Source organism: Rosa rugosa, chromosome 2, assembly GCF_958449725.1.
Source record: "Rosa rugosa chromosome 2, drRosRugo1.1, whole genome shotgun sequence".
NCBI lineage: Eukaryota > Viridiplantae > Streptophyta > Magnoliopsida > Rosales > Rosaceae > Rosa > Rosa rugosa.
In genome coordinates, this window is record NC_084821.1 from 37,010,250 (window position 1) to 37,030,667 (window position 20,418).

The following is a 20,418-nucleotide window of genomic DNA, read 5'->3' on the forward strand; positions in this document are numbered from 1 at the left end:
AGGACATCCTTACCTGAGAAAAATCATATATATATATATATATACGTAGTCATTCACGCAGGAATGACCACTAATACCAACTATAGTTTTATAAATTATACTTCTCGAAAATCATTTTATATCAAAACATTGTTTTAACTTACCCATGAACCGTTGTCGATCAAGTTCATATATTTTAAAACAAATCATTTGTTTCAAAAATGATTTAACAATTAAACAAGTAATTCCGAGTAATAAATAAATCCGTTCGTAAATGAACCACGTGAGATTTACTCACCTCCAAATCCTGCTGCATCTTCACACAAAACCAAGACAAGCACAAAATCATCCATACTCCGCTCACACAATTCCGTCAATCACCTAATCACATCAAGGTCACACTCAATACAACACAAAGCACACAATTCACAAAACACAATTATACGACGATCCCACAGTTGGATCCTCATCCGAGACCATCCAACGTCTTCGGAACACTTCTACGATAAATAAATCAAAACTACAAGTCGATCGAACGGCCGAATCCTCACGGATAGAAAACCGATCGAACCAAAAACCCTAAAACTTGGAAAATTCATAACATGCTCATACGATTTCCAAAAATTACAAACTATATATCGAAATGCTCGTATCGACGAGTAGATCGAAATCAGGAATAGAAACCATCCCTGAGGTGGCCGGAAGCCGCCGGAAAACACCACCACAGTGGCGGCACCGCCGCCAAACAAAAGTCAAAATTTGGCAAAACTCCCAACACGTACCAAAGTTCTTCATCTCAACTCCAATTGAAACTTTCATAGCTAGCACAAAGTCAGAAACAAAGCCATTTGGCCGGAATTTACCTGGCAAGTTCAGAAATTCGAAGAACCCTAGAATCACAATCTTCAAAATTCGACCTCCACACTTTGAATCGTTGCAAGCCGTCTTGGGTATAGAATCTACATCTTTTGGGATAGAAAAGCCCCCAAGAATCACCGGCTATGGTGGCCGGAAACGTGATCTCCGATCTGGGTTCGAAACATCGCCGTCGCCAAACTTCCCGGCCTTGTAGCGTCGTCTACGGTGCTTCCCACGACGAATCACCACCACAGACGTGTAGAGGGGACTGAGGAGAGCAGGATTCCCTTTGAGATCAAAGCAAAAGGCGGCCGGACTAGCGAGAAATCGGCCGGCGAAGGGAGGAGGCGAAACTGGGCTCGGGACTGAAGAGAGAGAAAAAGTTTCCCTTTTCGGAAACTTCTGATTTTTCTGATTTTTTTCCTATTTAACCAAAATGGAAACTTTTTCCGAATGCGATAACTTCTTCATACGAACTCCGATTTCCGCGTTCCGCATGTCCACGAACTTGTATCGATGCGATCTACAATATACGTGAAGAAAGTTTTCACAGAATCCTAACGTATAAAAAGTCAAACTTCATAACCCCCTAAAACATGCACTTCGAATAATTATTCGTCCGAAAATAATTCCACTCCACCCTCGAACCACGAAATCGTACAAACGAACACTTTATTAATCCCAGGAAACATTTAGGAATTAATAACAAATTTCCGAGGTCTTACACATGACTTCAAAATTTCAGAGAAATTTCTCTCTTCAAATTTCCTCTCTCTTCTTGAGTATCAGGAACATGGATCAAAAATTTTCAGATTCATCTTCAAATGCTGCAGATGAGGAATTTTGGAATCTTGCCGATTCATCATCAGACGAAGAATGGATGAATTTGCAGATTATTGTTCTACAAGAGAATTGATGGGGACATCATTGAGTATGAAAGTGTGTGCAGATTTGTGTATGATTTCTCCTACTCCCAAGTATAGGAGGCCAAGTTTCAGTAAAGGGAAAAAGTAAGAGTATCGTACCCAAGTGATTGAGTAACTCTATCCTAACTAGATCACCGCGAAAATAAAACCTAGAAAACACATGCGAGTCTATCTTTTTACAAATTAATAGTCTCGGCCTTTTGGAAGCCAAAACTATCAATAATGATATTTAAAATGGTAAAGTGGTGAATCGGTTTTGTTGATTTTAATTTCTATAAAGTAAAATAAGTTGCACAAAAAATAAACTAAGAAAATAAAATAAAATAAAATAGAGACCTTAATCAATGAGATAAATAGGAGCATAGGTTTCACACCTAGCCTCCCTCATGCATATAATGTAACTCATTTTCAAATAACAACATGCTTCGATAAATTTCCCCTTAGTGCTTTGATGAAGCTACCAAGAAACCAACTAGTCATGCAATTTAACAATCTATTCCGAAGAAAAGATAAATTACACAACCTTTATACCATTCAAATCTTCCGGATCCTAAATGGTCTTTGGTGCCGTGAGCCTAAATTCTTCCGGAACCTAAACCCACAACATCATGCTTTAATTTCAAGGTAAGAAACCCAAGCAATCTAGTTCTTCCCGTAAGAATAAGCTAGACCACCACCCTATTAGCTACACATGCTTCTCGGTCACAAAAGATTGTCAAGCTTAAGTTTCCGATTTCATTAATTCCTACAACATGCTTCTAGGTGACAAATCCAAAAACACATGTAAGAAAGCATTAAATTAAAGTAGCTAAAGGATTCAAAACATGCATAATCATCAAAAAACATGGCATCACATTGTTTTATACATGAGTTTGGCTAGGGCTAAGGCCTAGCCCCAATTTTATTCTACCCACAACCCATAGTTACATACACCAAACCCATTAACATAATAACATCAAGGAAAAGAGAGGAAGAGTGGAGAAAGTGGTTGGTTACCAAACTAGCTCTCCTTGATGAAAAACTAGTGAAAGATGTTTCAAAGTATGGAAATTTCGGTTTTCTCAAACCCAAATTGCCATACAAATCCACAAAACTCTTAGAAGCTATGAAGAACAAGGCTTGTATATATGGAAACTAGAGTGTGATTGATCAAAGATGTATAGATTCTACGGTTTTAGAACAAAACCCAAGAAGCTATACACTTTTCTCTACACAAAAGCTAAGAACTATGAACTACATGATGAAGAACTATGGAAAATGGAGAGGAAATGGAAAGAGGAAGGAGATGAAATGGATGAAGGAATACATGAAAAACGTCCAAAGTGAGGGGAGGGTGTTTTTATAGGCCAAACACTACTACAAAATTTGAATCAGACGACGCCTATCACACGACGCATCATACTTTTCCGTCATCTGATTAATTTTTATTTTTTCGGACGTCGTTTTTACAAAATTTGTCGTATGATATGGACTTATGAATTAGTTCAGAAGGCGTTTAAGGACAAAACCGTTGTGTGACGCTTACAAAATTGATCGGCAAGTTTCCCACCATGTAAATGGTGCCAAACCCCATCTCAAACCCTAAATTCCCCCCCAACATGTATTAATCATACGACGAAAAATAATAAAACTGTGGTCTGATCAATATGTTTGACTGAAAGAGGGAGATTTCCCACCACCATTTTTCTCTACCTCCCCAAAGAGGGAAGTTACAGATCCCAAATTTAAAATAGCTGCATTCAGACCACATTTTTATAAAATTCTGTTGTGTGAGTCTTTTTCCAAACACCATTTCAATCCAAACCAAAAACAAAAGGAATTGACATGCAGAGAAAAGAGGGAAATTGGTCATCAAGTTTGCAACTTTTATACTTATTTCTACATTCTAAATTTCTAATAAGTGTAAGAGAGTAAGAACGGTACCAGAAACAATAGAGCGCAAATTAACCAAGGCATACGATAGACTAGTGTCATAAAACACTTCCCTGCTGTCGATTTTGTACGATCCAAATGTATAGGATTCCAAAGCCATCTGGGTCCATTTTGCACCAAAAAACCCAAATCAAAATTGATCAAATTCATAAACATGAGAACAAGGAAAAGTTGGAATAGAGACTACCTTTGTGGAGACCTAGAGATAAGGCATAGATTCGATAGGGACTAGACTGGCAGAAAACTTGGCATCTGGGAATGAAATTTTAGGGTTTGATGAAGAGAGAGATCGAAGGGCTCAAGCTTGGGTTTTTAATTTGACCAAAATCCGAGCAACTTCTAACCTCAATTAACGATTGGTCAGAGGCCTGGAGATTAATCGGCTACAAATCAGATCCAGAGAAAATAGAAACAAAGTTGAAGGCTTCAAATGGAGGAAGAGAGAGAGAGAGAGAGAGAGAGAGACTGTTTTTCTAATCTATGAATTGTATTGGGTATCTTCATCCTATCCTAGAGGTGAATTCGTTTTGAGCGAGAGAGAGAGAGAGAGGAAAAGAACGAACCAGCACGGAAGATATAAACTACAAATAACCTTAACTGAAGAAGGCGAAAACCAACATACCAAATCGATTGCTTCGAGAAAGCCCTAAATCGAGTTGCTCAGAAATCCCCAAAATGAAGAACCCTAATCAAAACCCCTTTCTCCTCCACCTTCTTCCCAATACAAACTGAGGAGAATCGAACCCAAACCGATGAGTAGAATCGAACCGACATCGATGGGTAGAATCGAACCATCCATACGCAAACTGAGGAGAGGTTGTAGGATTTGCAGGATGTCGGTGATGGTATTTTGATGAGAGATTACGGTGGTGAGTTGAAAATGGTGACAGTTTACGGTGAGAGGTTGCAGGGCTGGTGAGAGATTGTGAGTTTTTGGTAGAAGTTATTTCTCTTTGTGTCAGAAAAGGGTGTGTTATTAATTTGTCCAAGTCAAAACCCAACACTCTTTTTATTTTTTATTAATGCATCACACAACAAACACATCTTAATATGTTGTCTGATCGTCTATAACTTAAATTTCAGCTTAGGTTCCAAGGAGGGAAAATTCCGGCGTAGCCGCGCTATGTACAATGGTTTTGGTGCTATGATAAACAAGTTTCATTCAGACAACAGAAATAAGGTTTTTACGTTGTAGGATCCTCAAACCATGACCTATATTAGTTCTCCAAAATTGTACGTTTTGGGGTAGAAGGAGTAGCATTTGGGGGCACATCCAGATCGAATTGCCAATAATCTCTAATTTAATCATACAACACAAGTCTAAAACTGTTGTATGATAAATTGCAACCTAGTATCACACAACAGGTATAACCATGATGTTGTACAATGTGGTACATATTTGGACCCAAATTTGTGTCAAGCCAGGCGAGAAATCTGCCACTCGTTTTTTAATCATTCACACAACAAAATATTCTTGCCAGTGTTGTGGAATCACCTTCTCCATGAAAACATCAAAAATTTTATGGCTTTATACAACGTATTGGTTCTTAGTCATGTTGTGTGATTGACTTTCCATCATCACACAACAATTTTTTTTTTTTTTTTGTGTAAAAAGTGTTGTATATTGAGGTTATTGGCCTAGTGTGAGGTCACAAATCATTTTCCACATTTGTTATTGCCAAAATGAAATAGGCAATTTCAGCTTTAACAATATTTTGCTTTTTGATGATTGAAATGGCTTGGACTATAGAGTGATTTTTCCGATCTCTGAATGGAAATAAATTAACCTAAATAGAGTGTAAGGAGCTTTGGCATGAGGGTTATTCATTTCATAATTCAATAACCTGATCCATCACGTACCCAATGTACTAATATATAGTCAGTGCGGATTCTATACGTACATATATCATATTTTTACACTTCATTCATATTTCGTTCATGATTTTGCCCAAAGTGGAGCAAGTAAGCATTTGGCAACAACTCCTGTGCCTCTATACAATTGTTAAGATGTATACACGTCACTACATATTGGAGTAAACTGACCTATTAACTGTATTCTCTTCTCCATACCCTATAAATTAATGTACTGCATTTCTTGCCAATTTTCTTCAAACCATCTCTCACATTCTAAAACATCCTATTTTGGACTTGAAAGAGAGAGAGAGAGAGAGAGAGTGAAAACACAGCAGTTATTGATGCAAAAGCAGGGGCCAAAGGAAAGGCTGCAGGAGGAGGAGGTGCTCCTCCTACTGCTGTAATCGCGACGGAAATCAAAACACATACTAGAAAAGCTTCCAAGAAAGGTCCAGCTAGCAATCGTAGACCAGAACCTGGGGCTTGGTGCCAGTACGTGTGCAGTTGCTTTTGCTGCTGCCTACACCACAGACAATTCTGACCAGATTTTTCCCTTCTTCACGCAGTTCCTCCTGTTCCATGCTCAGTACAATGATCTCCTGACCTTCACGTATGCAAATTAGAGACGGTATTGCATGGCCTTAAAGTGATAATTAATGATAGCTAACAAACTAGGTGTTTAATTAGATCAGTGTATTGCAACAGATTTTTTTTCAATATTTAGACTGTATCTAGCTCCATGATGCATTACATACCTTTGAAATGTAGGAGAATTTGCTTTTAATATGAATCTTCTATTGGGCGTATATATCCATAATATTCTCTTACTAAATTCAGGGTGATATCAGGGAGTAATCGACTGTACTAGTTTACTTGATGTGTGATGATTCAAGCACGTAACAGTTGCAAGCTCTCTTGTGTGCTAGCAAGTTAAAGTTACTCAGTTGCATCCAAATGTGGTTCCTTTTGAGTCTAAAGAATTGGATGAAATTTTGTTGTCGTTACTCAAGAATCTTTCATTCTTATGTCTTTGCTTTTCCATTTTCTATTGAAAAAGTGTTTAAGAAATCTGTAATTTGTATGCTACTGAGAACAATTAGTAAATTTGTGTAACACGATTCGGCTTTCAGTTAATGAGCAATGACATTTAAAATGAAACTGATAATACCAGCGTATTCTATTTTCTATTGCAGATGAGGAACAATGGTAATGAATTCGTGGTTCACTCTAAGTTATCAAATTTTAGAGTCTTTTATCCTCGGCCTATATATTGGTCAGATATTGTATTTTCATGTGAAGGAGATGACATGTGTTTTTTTAACGAGGGCTGGAACCCAGTCTAGCTGGGGGGTTTGGCCCTCACATGCACCCATATTATTAGTTGAAGATACAATAAGGGGGGGACTTAATGCCTTAACCCCATGAAATTTAATTACACAAATCGATTCTCTTAGAGAATGATATAAAAGAGAAAAACTGTTGACTAAAATGCTAAGTACTCAAAATCAGAAAAAGTAGCATTCCACTCTCCCATTTCCATGGTATTTGGCTGCTCATCATTCATTAGCTCTTCCACAAAAAACATAGGCCAGTTTTCACCATCCATAGCGTCACTCAAGTTCCCTCCATACACATTGGGTTCAGCGTCACTAAACATGGTATTTAGCGTCACTAAATATGTGATAGCTCACATATTTGATTCTTCGCCTTTAGGGGTCTTGAAATATGTAGAACGAATACTATCCGTAATCGCGCGGCTTGTAAATTAGGAAACAGTTTAATGATTACGGAAGGGCCATATATATATATACAGATCTTATCCAGAGCGGAGCTCCGCTTTGAAATTAACGTGTGAAATTCGAGTTTTTGGTCACTTTTCGGTCGCATATCCACATCTCGACCGTTCAGTTTTTAGGTACTAGTGTATAGATCATCTCTGCAAATTTTCAGCCAAATTGATGATCGTTAAAGTATCTAACTCACTTAAACCAATGGACGGACTGAATCTGTCAACCTGAACCGTACTAGCTTTAAGGAAGATATCAATGCCTTAGCTATCATCATTTTGGCTGAAAATTTGCAGAGATGATCTATACACTAGTACCTAAAAACTGAATGGTCGAGATGTGGATGTGCGACCGAAAAGTGACCCAAAACTCGAACTTCACACCGTTAATTTCAAAGCAGAGCTCCGCTCTGGATAGGATCTGTATATATATATATATATATATATATATATATATATATATATATATATATATAGAGAGAGAGTCTTTCTCTGCTAAGCAGGTCTTTAGATATTAATATCTAAGGATTTTCTTGATTTTACCCACTTTTCGATCGCATATCCACATCTCGACCGTTCAGTTTTTAGGTATATATGAGTAGATCATCTCTGCAAATTTTCAGCCAAATTGATAATCATTAAGGCATTCAGAACTACAATTTACAATTATGAACATGAACGGTTCAAGTTGGATAGATTCGGCTTCATTGATTTAATCTAATTTGATACATTCACGATCATCAATTTTGTTGAAAATTTGCAGAAGTGATCTATACATTTGGACCGTTCATAAGGGATCCCTTTTTTAGGTTTTTCTAGGGATAGGGCATTAGACCAACTTTTCGATCACATTTCGGCATTTCAACCGTTCAGCTTTTAGGTCCTAATATGTAGATAATTTCTGCAAATTTTCAGCCAAATCGGTGATCATTAAGGTATCAAACTAGATTAAATCAACGGACGAACCAAAACTGTCAAACTTGAACCGTTCATACTTATAGTCTTTAATCGTCATTTTGAATACCTTAAGGATAATCAATTTGGCTGAAAATTTGCAGAAGTGATCTACACATTACGACTTAAAAACTGAACGGTTGAGATGCAAAAATATAATCGAAAAGTTGATCTAATGCCCTATCCTTAGAAAAGACCAAAAAAAGGAATCTCTTACTAGAAGGGCCCTATATATATATATATATAACCATAAATTAACTAGTAGAGTTATACTAACCTGATCCATCACCCAATGTATAAATATATAGTCAGTGCGGCGAATTCTATACATAAAACAAGCTTGGTATTTGGTTCATGATTTTGCCCAAAGTGGAGCAAGTAAGCATGCATTCGGCAACTACTCCTGTTCCTCAACATACATATGTTATGATGTATAAGGCATCACTATATATTGGATTAAACTAACCCATTAACTGTATTCTCTTCTCCCTACCCTATAAATGTAATACATTCCATGCCAATTTTCTTCAATCTACCTCTCACATTCTAAAACATCCTATTATGGACTCGAAAGAGAGTGAAAACATAGCAGTTACTGATGCAAAGGCCGCGGCCAAAGGTAAGGCTGCAGAAGGTGCTCCTACTGCTGTCGTCGCAATGAAAACCAAAACACAGACTAGAAGAGGATCCAAGAAAGGACTGGCAATCGTAGACTTGGTCCTCAGGCTTGGTGCCAGTTCGGCTGCTGTTGCTGCTGCTTACAGTCCATTAAGCGCTGAGCAGATTCTTCCCTTCTTCACACAGTTCCTTCAGTTCCATGCTGAATACAATGATCTCCCGACTTTCACGTATGCAAATTGGAGACGGTTCTGGCATGGCCTTCAAATTCTTAAAGTGATATTGGTGGCCGACTAAATAGGTGTATAATTAAGGAGTATTGAATTACTGCTTTCATTGATAAATGCAGGTTTTTTGTCGTTGCAAATGCGATTGCTGTTGGATATATTGGCCTCTCCATGCCCTTCTCTATTGTATGCATCATTCGACCACGTGCAATAGGGCCGAGGCTTCTACTAGTAATATGTGACACGGTAAGCTATAGCCGTATGACTAAAAAACTGCAAATTTTTTCTACCAAACGGTTTGGCATGTTGTACTGCGCCTAATTTTCATGTTATTATGTTGCTTCTTTCAATATCATGCATTCATCACATATATTGATTCCATTTCTCCAGGTGATGATTGCTCTAGTGGTAGCTGCTGCCGGAGCTTCTTCTGCGATAATGTACTTGGCTCATAACGGAAATTTGGACTCGAACTGGCTTGCTATTTGTATGCAATATACTAACTTTTGCCAGGGACTTAGTGGGGCTGTTGTGGCTTCATTTGTCGCTGCGGTCTTTTTCATGTTGCTGGTTGTGAATTCTACTTTTGCTCTTAAGAAGTAATGAGAAGGGAGGCTTCTTGTTGAATATGATATCAGGCCTCAAAAGAAAGAAAGAAGCTGTGGAGAGGAACAAAAACAACAGGAGTTATATGTTTTCTGCTTTCATATGGTTAAAGTGTGGTGTGTATAATTAATTGCAAGAATTTCGGATTAATGTAAATTATTAAAGTAATGGGTATATACACGGTGAACACATTGCTTTTTTTTTTTGGTACAATGGAGGCACCAGCTCAAAACAAAAGAAGAGAAAAAAACCAAGTACCCAACATGGCTATTAGAAACTCTTCTCGGCCTAGCAATCCCAACAATGTCATCCAATGAAGCTTCAATTACTAGGCTTGGAGGGAATTGAGAGTGCAAACTACTCTTCTAGAGTAATTCACAATATATTTAGCAAGCACCATATTACCTTCCCTATGAATATGCTTAATTAACACTCAAAAACTCAAACCTTCAGCTCAGGTTCCTGTAAATTGACCAAAATAGTTTAATCAGATTCCACTTCAAGTTGACTGATATTCAGGTTAAAAGCTAATTCAAGACCATGAGAAAGTTTCCAAGCTTGAGTTCGCAAAACTTTACCAGCACCAAGATTTACCATAAATCCACTTATCCAAAACCCATAATAATTATCTCTAATAACTCTGTCAGCACCAATCAACCCATTACTAGATCTCGAGCCATCTACATTCAGTTTGAAGCACCCCATACTAGGTTTGCGCCACAAAACCATTTCCAGCTGCATGAATTTCTGTTTAGCAGGCTTACAAGTGAAATTGTTCCACTCAATAGCATAATTCAGAATGACCTCAAAAATACTTTATAGTCACCATTTCTAGATGAACCAGCAACAGAAAATGAAAAAGTATCCATTGCAGATTTCTCATGTACCACCTTTTTGCTTCAAATTTGCAGTGATCCATTCCCTCCACCCCGAAGTAAAGGTGGCTTTCATACTATGGGGAAAATAAAAAATTCACCATACCCTCATAGCATTAATAGAACGGTAGCAAAAGAGATGAAGTAGAGATTCTTGACTACCACTGCATAAATGGCAGTTAGGGTCACTAGTGAGATGTCTTCTAAATCTATGCTCATTAGTAGAGTTTTTCCTGTACCAAATACCAGAGAAAACTTTCTAGCTTACGAGGAATAACCAAGGACCAAATGCCACTCCATATGGATTCAGAGTGTCCTTGATAACAAAGCTGTTGATAAGCAGACTTTGACTGAGAATACCCCAGATGAAGTAGCAGCCCATATTTTTATTAACTCATCAAAAGCACACCTCTTGAGAAATAGGAACACTGGTAACAATTTTCACAATATCCGGAGGCAGATGAGATCTCAGCAAATCCACATTCCAAGTTCTGCCTTGCCAAAAATCCTTACTAGAGCATCATTAATGATTGTATTTATATCGACAGCAAAATGTTTCAGCACAAGTACTAATAGAACCATTGCTGAAATGTGGAACTTAGCTACTACTTAGCTTTTGTCCTTGCTTTGCTTCCTTTTTTGGTTTGCTTTGCTTTCCTTTTGGATGGCTTGTTTTCCTTTGGTTTGTAAGTTTTTTGCCTCTGGCTTTGGTTGTACTGGGATTTGCCCTCCCCTCTTTGGTTTAATGTACTCGTTTATTTACCAAAAAAAAAAAAAAAAATGTTTCAGCACACCACATGTAGCCCAATTATCATTCCAAAAGATAACTCTAGAGCCATCTCCAATCCTCCAATCTAAGGCCTGCCTCAGAAGATTAGCACCATAAGCCATACCAGACCAGATACTAGAGCAGCTTTGGGGCTTTTTATAACTAGAGTACAGTAAGGAAGTGTCTTTGAGATAGATGGCATTGTAAATTCTGCCCCAAAGACCATTATCCCCTTGAAAAAAATCTCCGGCTAGCCTTAGCTACATAGCTCTGTTCATTTTCACAGTTAGTGAGCTGACAAGGGCATAAATTCTAGAAAAATTAGTGAGCTGACACCTGACAGTCCCTCAGAACATCTGCAAAAGAGAAATATCTGAGCTTAGAAGTAACCACAGCCCCCAAAGGACTCGAAAGTTTACTTCTATCTCACATCTCCACTTGATCATTCCCAGTCTTGTGTTAAAAAATTCTCTGCTTCCTTTCCAGAAAATTGACCCAAACAACAGCTAGCACCAAGCATCGCTCAAGAAACCAGACTGTCAACTGACTCGAAGATTATACTAATCACAAAGGCATTACTCAGAGATTATATACAGAAACCATCAATGATTAAATTCTTCAAGGAATTCCTATAAATGTTTCCACACTTTGTCTTTAAAGATACAAGCAAGAGGATCCAGATTTATTGGATCAAAAGTAGTTCTTAATTGGACCCATTGTTATCTAGTCCTACTATCAATTCCTTCATCATTAGCCTAGGCTATGACTTTTTTATTCATTCGTTTTTTCTCTTTGTGGGGGTTTTAATTATCCATTTACAGCATGTCCAGGGTCTTTTCTCTTGTTTTCAAGTGCATGTATCCTTAAACTATTGAGCAGTGTTCGATAAACTTTTAGTATTATTTCAACTCATTTTTGTGTGACTTTTCAATATAGCATCCATGATGAGACAACACGTAATCATTATTGATTATTGTTGAGATAGCAGTGAATAAACCGCTCTAGGCCGATATCAGTATGATCTTAATGTACACCAGAACAACCAAATAAACTTGCATAAGAGCTCAGGAAAAAAAAAAAAAGGGTTAATGCTCATACACACCCTGAATCTACCAAAATACCTCCCAAAAACCCTAACAAATTATTTTTATTCCTCTTCACCCAGACTCCTGTCCTTTTCTTTCCTACCTACCCAACTTATCTATTTTTCTTCCACCAGTACCCTTCTGTTGGTTCATTGCATTTTTAGCATTTTTAGCATTTTCTTTACATTTGATGAAACGTGGTGGGCCCATTCTAAAAGTTATTTGTTTAAACAAGAAGTGCTAGAATTCATCCTCTATTCTAAGGCAAACAGTACGTTTTACAATTCATAATTTCGATTGTCGACAGACTTGAGTTAAATGTTATCTGTAAAAATACTAGCAAAGAATTGCATAAGGAGAGAGAAAAATTGAGAAAATTGAAAGAATATAGAGAATGTCTTAGTAGAGAAACTCCCAACTACTGGGATATTATCTATAGACTTCAAACCAGAATTTATAAATTAGAAGAAGATATCGATAATCTCTTATATATTCTCGAAGAGGAACAAAAACCTCTTGATTATTTGAGCATTGGTTAGATCCGCAAATCACTGGTATCAAAGCTTGTAAAGAGCTCAGCAGGGGAATCCCCAATGGGGACAATGTCTGATTTAATAATAGAGAGACTGAATTCTCTATTAAAATCGTCTGATGAAAAATATCAGAACCTGCAGAAAGAAATATCTAGATATCAAGAGCATCTAGAAAAAATTCCTGTTATAATCCACCAATTAGAAAAATTGGAAAACAAACTGGATTATAATATTATATCAAAGAACTTCCAAAAACGGAAGAAGAAAAACTAACAAGTGTTAGTAGAAAAATCAATGAACAGCAAAAAACGCTGGATTCTATGAAAAATATACTGAATGACAAGAAAGTGCCTACAGTAAAAACAAAGAAAGCTAATGGATTCAAACCATTAGAAAGACCAGAAAAGAATCCTGTTCCAAACATGATTTTTATGGATCCCTCAACTAGTTCTACTAGTATTCGGTATGAAAAACCGAAAGAAACTCGAGATGTCAAAATGATGAGCATCTTCGGGAAAAAGAAAGGAGTACAACTCCTAAATGCTGAAGAATTTGAATACAACGAAATCGAGCATGAGGCAAAAAACGCCTCAATTCCAAAGCTAGATTTCAAACAAATCTACAAAAGGGGAACATTTGACCTGATGGACAGCCATCATTTCAAATTACTGGAATTTACAACCCCCTCCACAACATGAGAAATAGATCTACTACTGATCACTCCTGCTGAAGTTGCCAGAGCAAAAGCAAAAAATTATCAATTTATGCACATTGGAGCAGTCCAAGTAGGCATAAAACTTCTTGCTCGAGAAGGCATAAACTGTTCAGTTCTATGTGTCTTACAAGACAATAGACTAACAGATTTTCAAGCTAGTCTTTTGGGAACCCTTGAAGCATCTCTATGCAATCAAGTGGCTTATTTCAACTGCTTCCCAAACTTCTCAACCAGCTTGAAAGATGCAGCTCACTGTCTAAGACTGAGAGTCAAGACAGATGGCATATCTATGAAAAATGATATGCAAGAACTGGCAATAGTATACAGGATACACTATAAACTGATGAGTACCACAGTAGAGCCAAAGACAAGGATATCAAACATCCCTGGTCTTACTACTGGATTCCTCACCAGTCAGAAGAACCATTCACAACAGATCCATAAGGTTACTTGGAATGAAGTAACTTTTCCTATTGAATGGAAATTATCTGGTCCGAAGCTACCAGCAGAAAGTGCAAAAGCTAAAATTTATGAAAGTAGAAAGACTGGAGAAATCAGTCTAAATTTTGAGAATCACAGAAAAAGTGATGCCTGTCCTGAGAATATCAGGATAAACAAAAATCTTCTCAGAAGATGCTATAGCACTAGAGAAGCTAGTGTTAGTGGTACAAAAAACTCTGAAGAACCATCAGAGTCCATCACTGAAGAAGAATTAGAAGCTGATCTAAACAGACCAGTCAACATGCTTAGAGCACAAAAGCTCTATGACCTCTATGAAGAAGCAGAGTTTTGCGAAAATCCTAAACGATTAGAAAAACTAATCGAAGAAATGAAAAATTTCAAACCAGGAAAGGAAAGAAAACTCCTTCCCTACCAAGATGTTGAAATGGAAGAAGAAGAAAGCTCCAAAACTTTCATCACTAGAGAAAAGGGAAAAGTAAAACTCCCTATACAGAAAGCCCCTACGGGCAGAAATGGAGAAAGAAATTCTCAAAGATTTGTCCCAGAGGACAAGATACCCAGAGTACCAATTTCAAATTATGGTATCTGGTTAGACCTAGACAAAGCTCTAGACAAGAGAAAAACTCTTGACCAATGGGTAGATAGCCTGATGATGGCCTCTGCTCTTACCCTTGGAAAATTTGAAGCTCCTGATCTTCAGATGTACTTTGAAACTACTCTTACCGGAGTAGCTAAGAAGTATTACTCTTTTTTAAAAGATACTTTTGCTTTTCAAAAAAGAAGAAGGTGAAAAACATTTCACCAAAGACCTTTTGATTTTCCCTGAACGACCTCCACCAGCAGGAGCACTCAGAAAAGCAGAAGTTCACGAAGTTGTTCTGTACATTTTTATGTTTTGAATTCTAGTTTGAGTTCCGCTCCCTATATAAGGAGCTTGAAGTTCCATTTGTAAGGCATCAGAAAATTGAGTAGAAGAGTCTTCTCTCAAGAAGTAAGAAAGCCATAGTAGCAGTGTGCTTTTTCCTCCTGTTCGGTGTGCAGTAGTAGGCAATCACTTCAAGTAAGTAGTTGCTCTCATGAACAGCAAAACAGCCTTTTGCTGTTTACCTGAGAATGAGGCTTTGGGTTTCTAGCATGTATTTCTATTTGAATAAATAAAATAAGAATTACCCACCCATTTTGTCAAAAGTAGCAAAATTAAATATCCTTAGCTATCTCTATCTGTTTCTCAGTTTTGCTTTCTATCAGTAGTTGTCACTATCCGTTTCCTATATGCAGTCTGCAGTTTTTAAATGTTTTGCTTACCAGAAAAAACCAGTTTTAAAACTAAGATTAAGACAAGCAGCAGTGATTCCGCCTGTTAAAGTAACCGCTAGGCAGGGAGCCGTTAGGTGAAAAACTTAGGCATGTTGAAGGCTAGTCTTGTTTTCGTCTTTTTTTTCTTACAAAGTTTCTAAGGTAGACAAAAGATCCAAATCTCTGGACAGCATAGGATGCTACCCCCTTTTAGTCTTTTCCTAAGCAAATAGTAAGATACGAAAAGGTTGGTGCATTTGGGCACAATACATGAAATTTTTGGGCATACGAGAAATATCCCAAAAAAAAAAAAATTAAGAATGAGATAACTTCTGCTGTCTTTTCGGACCAAAAGAAGCTTCAGTTGTCTTTACTACATAACTGCACAAAACCATTCACAGAAACGTTCAAAGAAAAGAGAAAGCTGCTATGAAAATGCTATAAATTCCATGCTGTTATTTTGTGAGCCACTAGGTGACATCAGACAAGCAGCTACTTCAGGGTATTAGTAAAAGATCTGATGATTAATTTTTTGCACGGTGTAAACCTGAGTTATTCGAGCTAGCAAGAAGGGGAGAATAATATAAGACTTAGAGAAAACACTCGAACACAATACGGAGAAAGTATGAATCTCCCAACAGAAATACAGGACACAACGAGATCATACAAAAATGGTAATCATCTTCTCTATCATAAAAATGGCAATCATATGGTGGGTAGTAAACTACAATATTTGAAAAATTGCATGTTACGGGTACTTACATGCAGTAGGTAAAATAAGGTGGACGATGAGATTGAATAGTGAAGCCTTGAAAAAGTTAAATCTATTTTCTTTAGTGGCAGAACATGAAACTTGTGAGGTCATCCCAGATGCAGAACTGGAACATGTTGAACAAATGTAACTACACCTCAAACCTCTCACTTCACAGCAGACGCACACATATACAAACCGGTACTTCAAGCAAAGGTTTCAACTACTAACCATAATTAGTCAACAATGTGTCCCTGTATTTTGCTGTTTACGTTTTGTATCCAACTAAATTACTGAATGTAATTGGTGAGTTGCTTTCAAACTACAGCAACTAGTTAGTTAAAACATCATACCTGGGAAACAAGGCAGGACTCAAACACCATATGTGTATGTGTGTATTATTGCATATACTATCTATGTATGCACATGGACAGCGACCACCCACATGCAGTGCCACAGATTCTCACCTAGATCCCCCAAAGTGAGGACCGAAGAGAGATTCAAAGACATAAATCAATTGATTCTGGAGTTAGAATCTGATATTTTAGAGTACAAAAGCAGTGGGAACTAACAAGAAAGGCAATAACTGTTTCAATTTGCTGAAAATTTCATTGATACAGCATCATTATTTATGTAGCACAATCAATAACAGAAAAGAATAATATGAACTTACAAGAATCCTCTTAAGTTGAGTAAAAATCTGATCAACAATCTTGAAGCCATGCATGGTAAAAACAGTACCAACTTCTTATACAATCTTCAAATCTCAGTGGATGACACAATCAGATTCACCAGGATGTCCAAGAATGTCAAGTTCAATATATGGCATCCTCTTACTTTGATATCCAATGTCTAACTGAAAACATTGCAGGGTAAACATCTCAAAGGTTAACTATCAGATCACTGCATCTCAAGAAAAGTTTACTCAGTTCCATCTCCATTAAATGACTGTGTAATGGTCCTTGAAGTTCCAAAATCTTCTCAGCAAAACTGAAAACCATCCACCTTGAGCAATGTAGAAATTATGTTGTCCACTACAGTCTAAATGTAGCCAAAACTGAGCTGGTGTCTGTCTTTTGATGTATTTCACTACAGAAATTAACTTTCACTAGCAGCCTGAGCAATCCCAACTCGTCCTCACTTAGGGATTTAGAGAGAGCCACCGAAAGAAGAGCATCACTACATGCTAATACATTATTATAACATTGTGGCATATTCACATTACTACACCCACTCAGCATTACCATATAATCAAAACTGGGATTCTGATAAGTTAATAAATTCAAATCTCATATATGAATCCAACCAAGGATAGTTAATACAAGTCTTGAACTGAACTCGGAGGACATGTATTGAACTACTCCCTATTTACAAAATGCAATGCATTTAACAATGTCTTGTATGTCTTTTCATTCATGGCTCTATCCCTGCTCCTAAAAGTCTCTAGTAGATCAAATGCCTCCTCACCTTTTCCATCTCGGCACAATCCTTCCAATAAAGTTTTGTAAGTTAACAAATCAGGAGACATAGAATTACTCAACATATCAAACACAACATTACTCGCATCCTCATATCTCCGCTCCAGAGCAAGACTGCAAATTACAACCATATAAGTACTACTGCTAGGCACCAAACCCTTCCCTCTCATTTCCTTGTAAAACCCTAAACCCTGACCTACCCTCCCCTTCTCACACAACCCTTTGGCAATGTAACCATAAGTATAACCATTCGGCTCACATCCATACAACCCCATTTCCCGAAAAACCTGAAGTGCCTCATCAACTTCCAAACACTTGGAATAAGCCTTGATGATCATATTCAACACAAAAGTATCCGGTATCACACCGGATGCCTTCATTTGCTTCGACAACGACCTCACCGACCGCAAATACACATGGCAAACAGTGATATTATTAAACCTCCTGAGCAATGAATTAAGCAGCAATGCATAGGTGTCCAATGTGGGCTTACAATTCTCCGAATTCAACATTTTCTTGTACACATCAAAAGCGCGATTGAAGAGCATCTTTCTTCCACAACAGAATCGAATAATGGAGTTATAAAGCGGGACACTTATCTCACAAGCTCCGGCGACCACCTCCTCAAGTAGGGTTTCGGCGTGGCGGTAGCGGCGGCCGTTGATTAGGATTTTGATCATGGTGAGGTAGGTGGAGTGGTTGTGCTTGTAGTTGCGCTGCTGGGCCGTCCATCGGAAAATGTCGAGCGCGAGGTCGGGATCCGATTGGGCTTTCAGGGCCTCGTCGACGTCGGGTGGGCCGAATCCGGGTTTGAGTTTCTGGACCCATGTTTCGAATTGCTTCTCCAGTGGGGTTCGGGTTCGGAATGAGTCCGGGGGGTTTTGGGCGGCGGAGGAGGAGGAGGAGGAGGATAGGAGGCGGTGATAGAGTGACGGGAGGGTGAACGGAAATGAAGGGTCAGGGATTACGTGGCGGGAGGAGAGAGGTGGGCGTTGAGGAGAGAGGATATTGGGGCGTCGGAGAGTGGCGGTGAGAAAGCGACGTAACGTCGCCGGCATTGTCTGAGAGAGGGAGAGGGAGAGGGTATCAATTGGCGGGGGAGGGGTTTTGTGATGTAGGAAATGGCGGATTAGCTACTTGACGAATGGTTATTTTGATTGTGGGCCGGTTCGGGTCGGGATTGAGAATAAGTTAAATACCCGCATTACCTTAATTTCAGGGACACTGTTCCCTCTTACTCTAGCAAATTTTAATTTTTTCCCAACACCCGTAAGGTCTTTGACCTAAAGTACTAAAATGAATCTTCATATCTCATTTACCCCAATAGATTTTTATTACCACTAATTTAATTTAAAGTAAAATGACTATTCCACCCTTAATATAATTAATAAACTACATCATTGTCCTCCCCCCCTTTTCCTCCTACAGCGCCTCATCCCAAGGCTCCACCGACCTGATGAAGGCCGGTTTCGGAATGGCGACGGTGGGGCTGAGCGAGGCGGCAGCTTCGCCGTCTGGGCTCTCTATCTCTATTTCTCTCTCTTTGGAATTACCAGTCGGTGACCACTGTGCATGTGTTTAAGAACACTGATAATCCTCGTTAGCGTAGTCGCCGGTCACCAAAACCATTTCTTTTTCCGCGACTCCTCCTCATCATCCGAATCGGACCACCCGGACAACCCATCGGCAGTACCCAGCTTGGACTCGACCGACGAACTCTCGTTGCAGCCACGCTGCAATCCATTTTCCCCAGCACTCCTCCCTGTGACCGGAGCAACACAAAGCACCGAACCCGACGCATCCTCATGAGAATTGCCGACAATTTACTGCAATTGCCAGAATTCATAGCCTACATAAGCTGGAGCGAGCTCGGAGACCATGTTGTAGTCACTTGGCCATGGCAGATCACTAGACTGAGCTAATTGTACCAAATTGAAACGCATAGAGGAAGAAGATTTGATTAGGGAAGTGAAATTAGGGTTCCAATTGCAAAGAGGAAGATTTAGTTGTTGAGAATTGAACCAATTGGACTGGGATTTCTAGGGTTTCTTGGTTTGAAGACTGAACACCAAAGCGAACCATCTCCTCCTTTCTTTTTTTTTTTTTTTTGTAAAATGGGGCAGAAGGCCTAGAAAGAAAGAAAGAAAAAAAAAATATTTTAAAACATTTATTAGGGGCAATAAAGGTTATTGCCCTCTCAATTTATTGCCCCTCAATAAAAGTTTTGAATTGATGTAATCTCCTCATTTTTTTCCTTAATCAAAGTTTTATTTGTTTAATTTCAGGGAGATTAGTTCTCATTCCGGTGACCTAAAGGTTTATTGCACCCAATAAACATTTATAGCCTCCCAATAAAAGTTTTGAATTGATGTAATCTCCTCATTTTTATCCTCAATCAAAGTTTCATTTGTTTAATTTTAGAGAGATTAGTTCTCATTCCGGTGACCTTTCCATTTATTAGGGGGCAATAAGGTTTTATTTCCCCCCAATAAATGTTTATTAGGGGACAATAAGGGTTTATTATGGGGGCAATTAATGTTTATTAGGAGGGTAATGAACCTCTCTGGTGACCTATGAGATCTCCGATAACCTATTTGGAGACCTCCGGTGAGATTTTCAGAGAACTGCTACGCCCGACAACTGGTGATCAAAATCTGAAATCCGGCGACCGGTGACAGCACTCCGGCAAAGTCTCCTATGGCTCTCGATCTCTG

At 38.4% G+C, this 20,418-nt stretch overlaps 2 protein-coding genes across 2 annotated transcripts; one reads left to right on the forward strand and one right to left on the reverse strand.

Annotated features, from left to right (window-relative positions):
- The first annotated feature begins 8,841 nt into the window (after positions 1–8,841).
- Positions 8,842–9,916, forward strand: LOC133728138 (casparian strip membrane protein 2). The gene is made up of 3 exons (XM_062155548.1): positions 8,842–9,137; positions 9,257–9,380; positions 9,525–9,916. Exons 1-3 carry the CDS (start codon positions 8,851–8,853, stop codon positions 9,735–9,737), a joined length of 624 nt encoding a protein of 207 aa, XP_062011532.1. The 5' UTR covers positions 8,842–8,850; the 3' UTR covers positions 9,738–9,916.
- A 6,884-nt stretch (positions 9,917–16,800) lies between these two features.
- On the reverse strand, positions 16,801–18,863 carry LOC133733872 (pentatricopeptide repeat-containing protein At3g25210, mitochondrial). The gene has a single exon (XM_062161522.1). The coding sequence runs from the start codon at positions 18,760–18,762 to the stop codon at positions 17,584–17,586; it is 1,179 nt and encodes a 392-aa protein (XP_062017506.1). The 5' UTR covers positions 18,763–18,863; the 3' UTR covers positions 16,801–17,583.
- Positions 18,864–20,418: the final 1,555 nt, after the last annotated feature.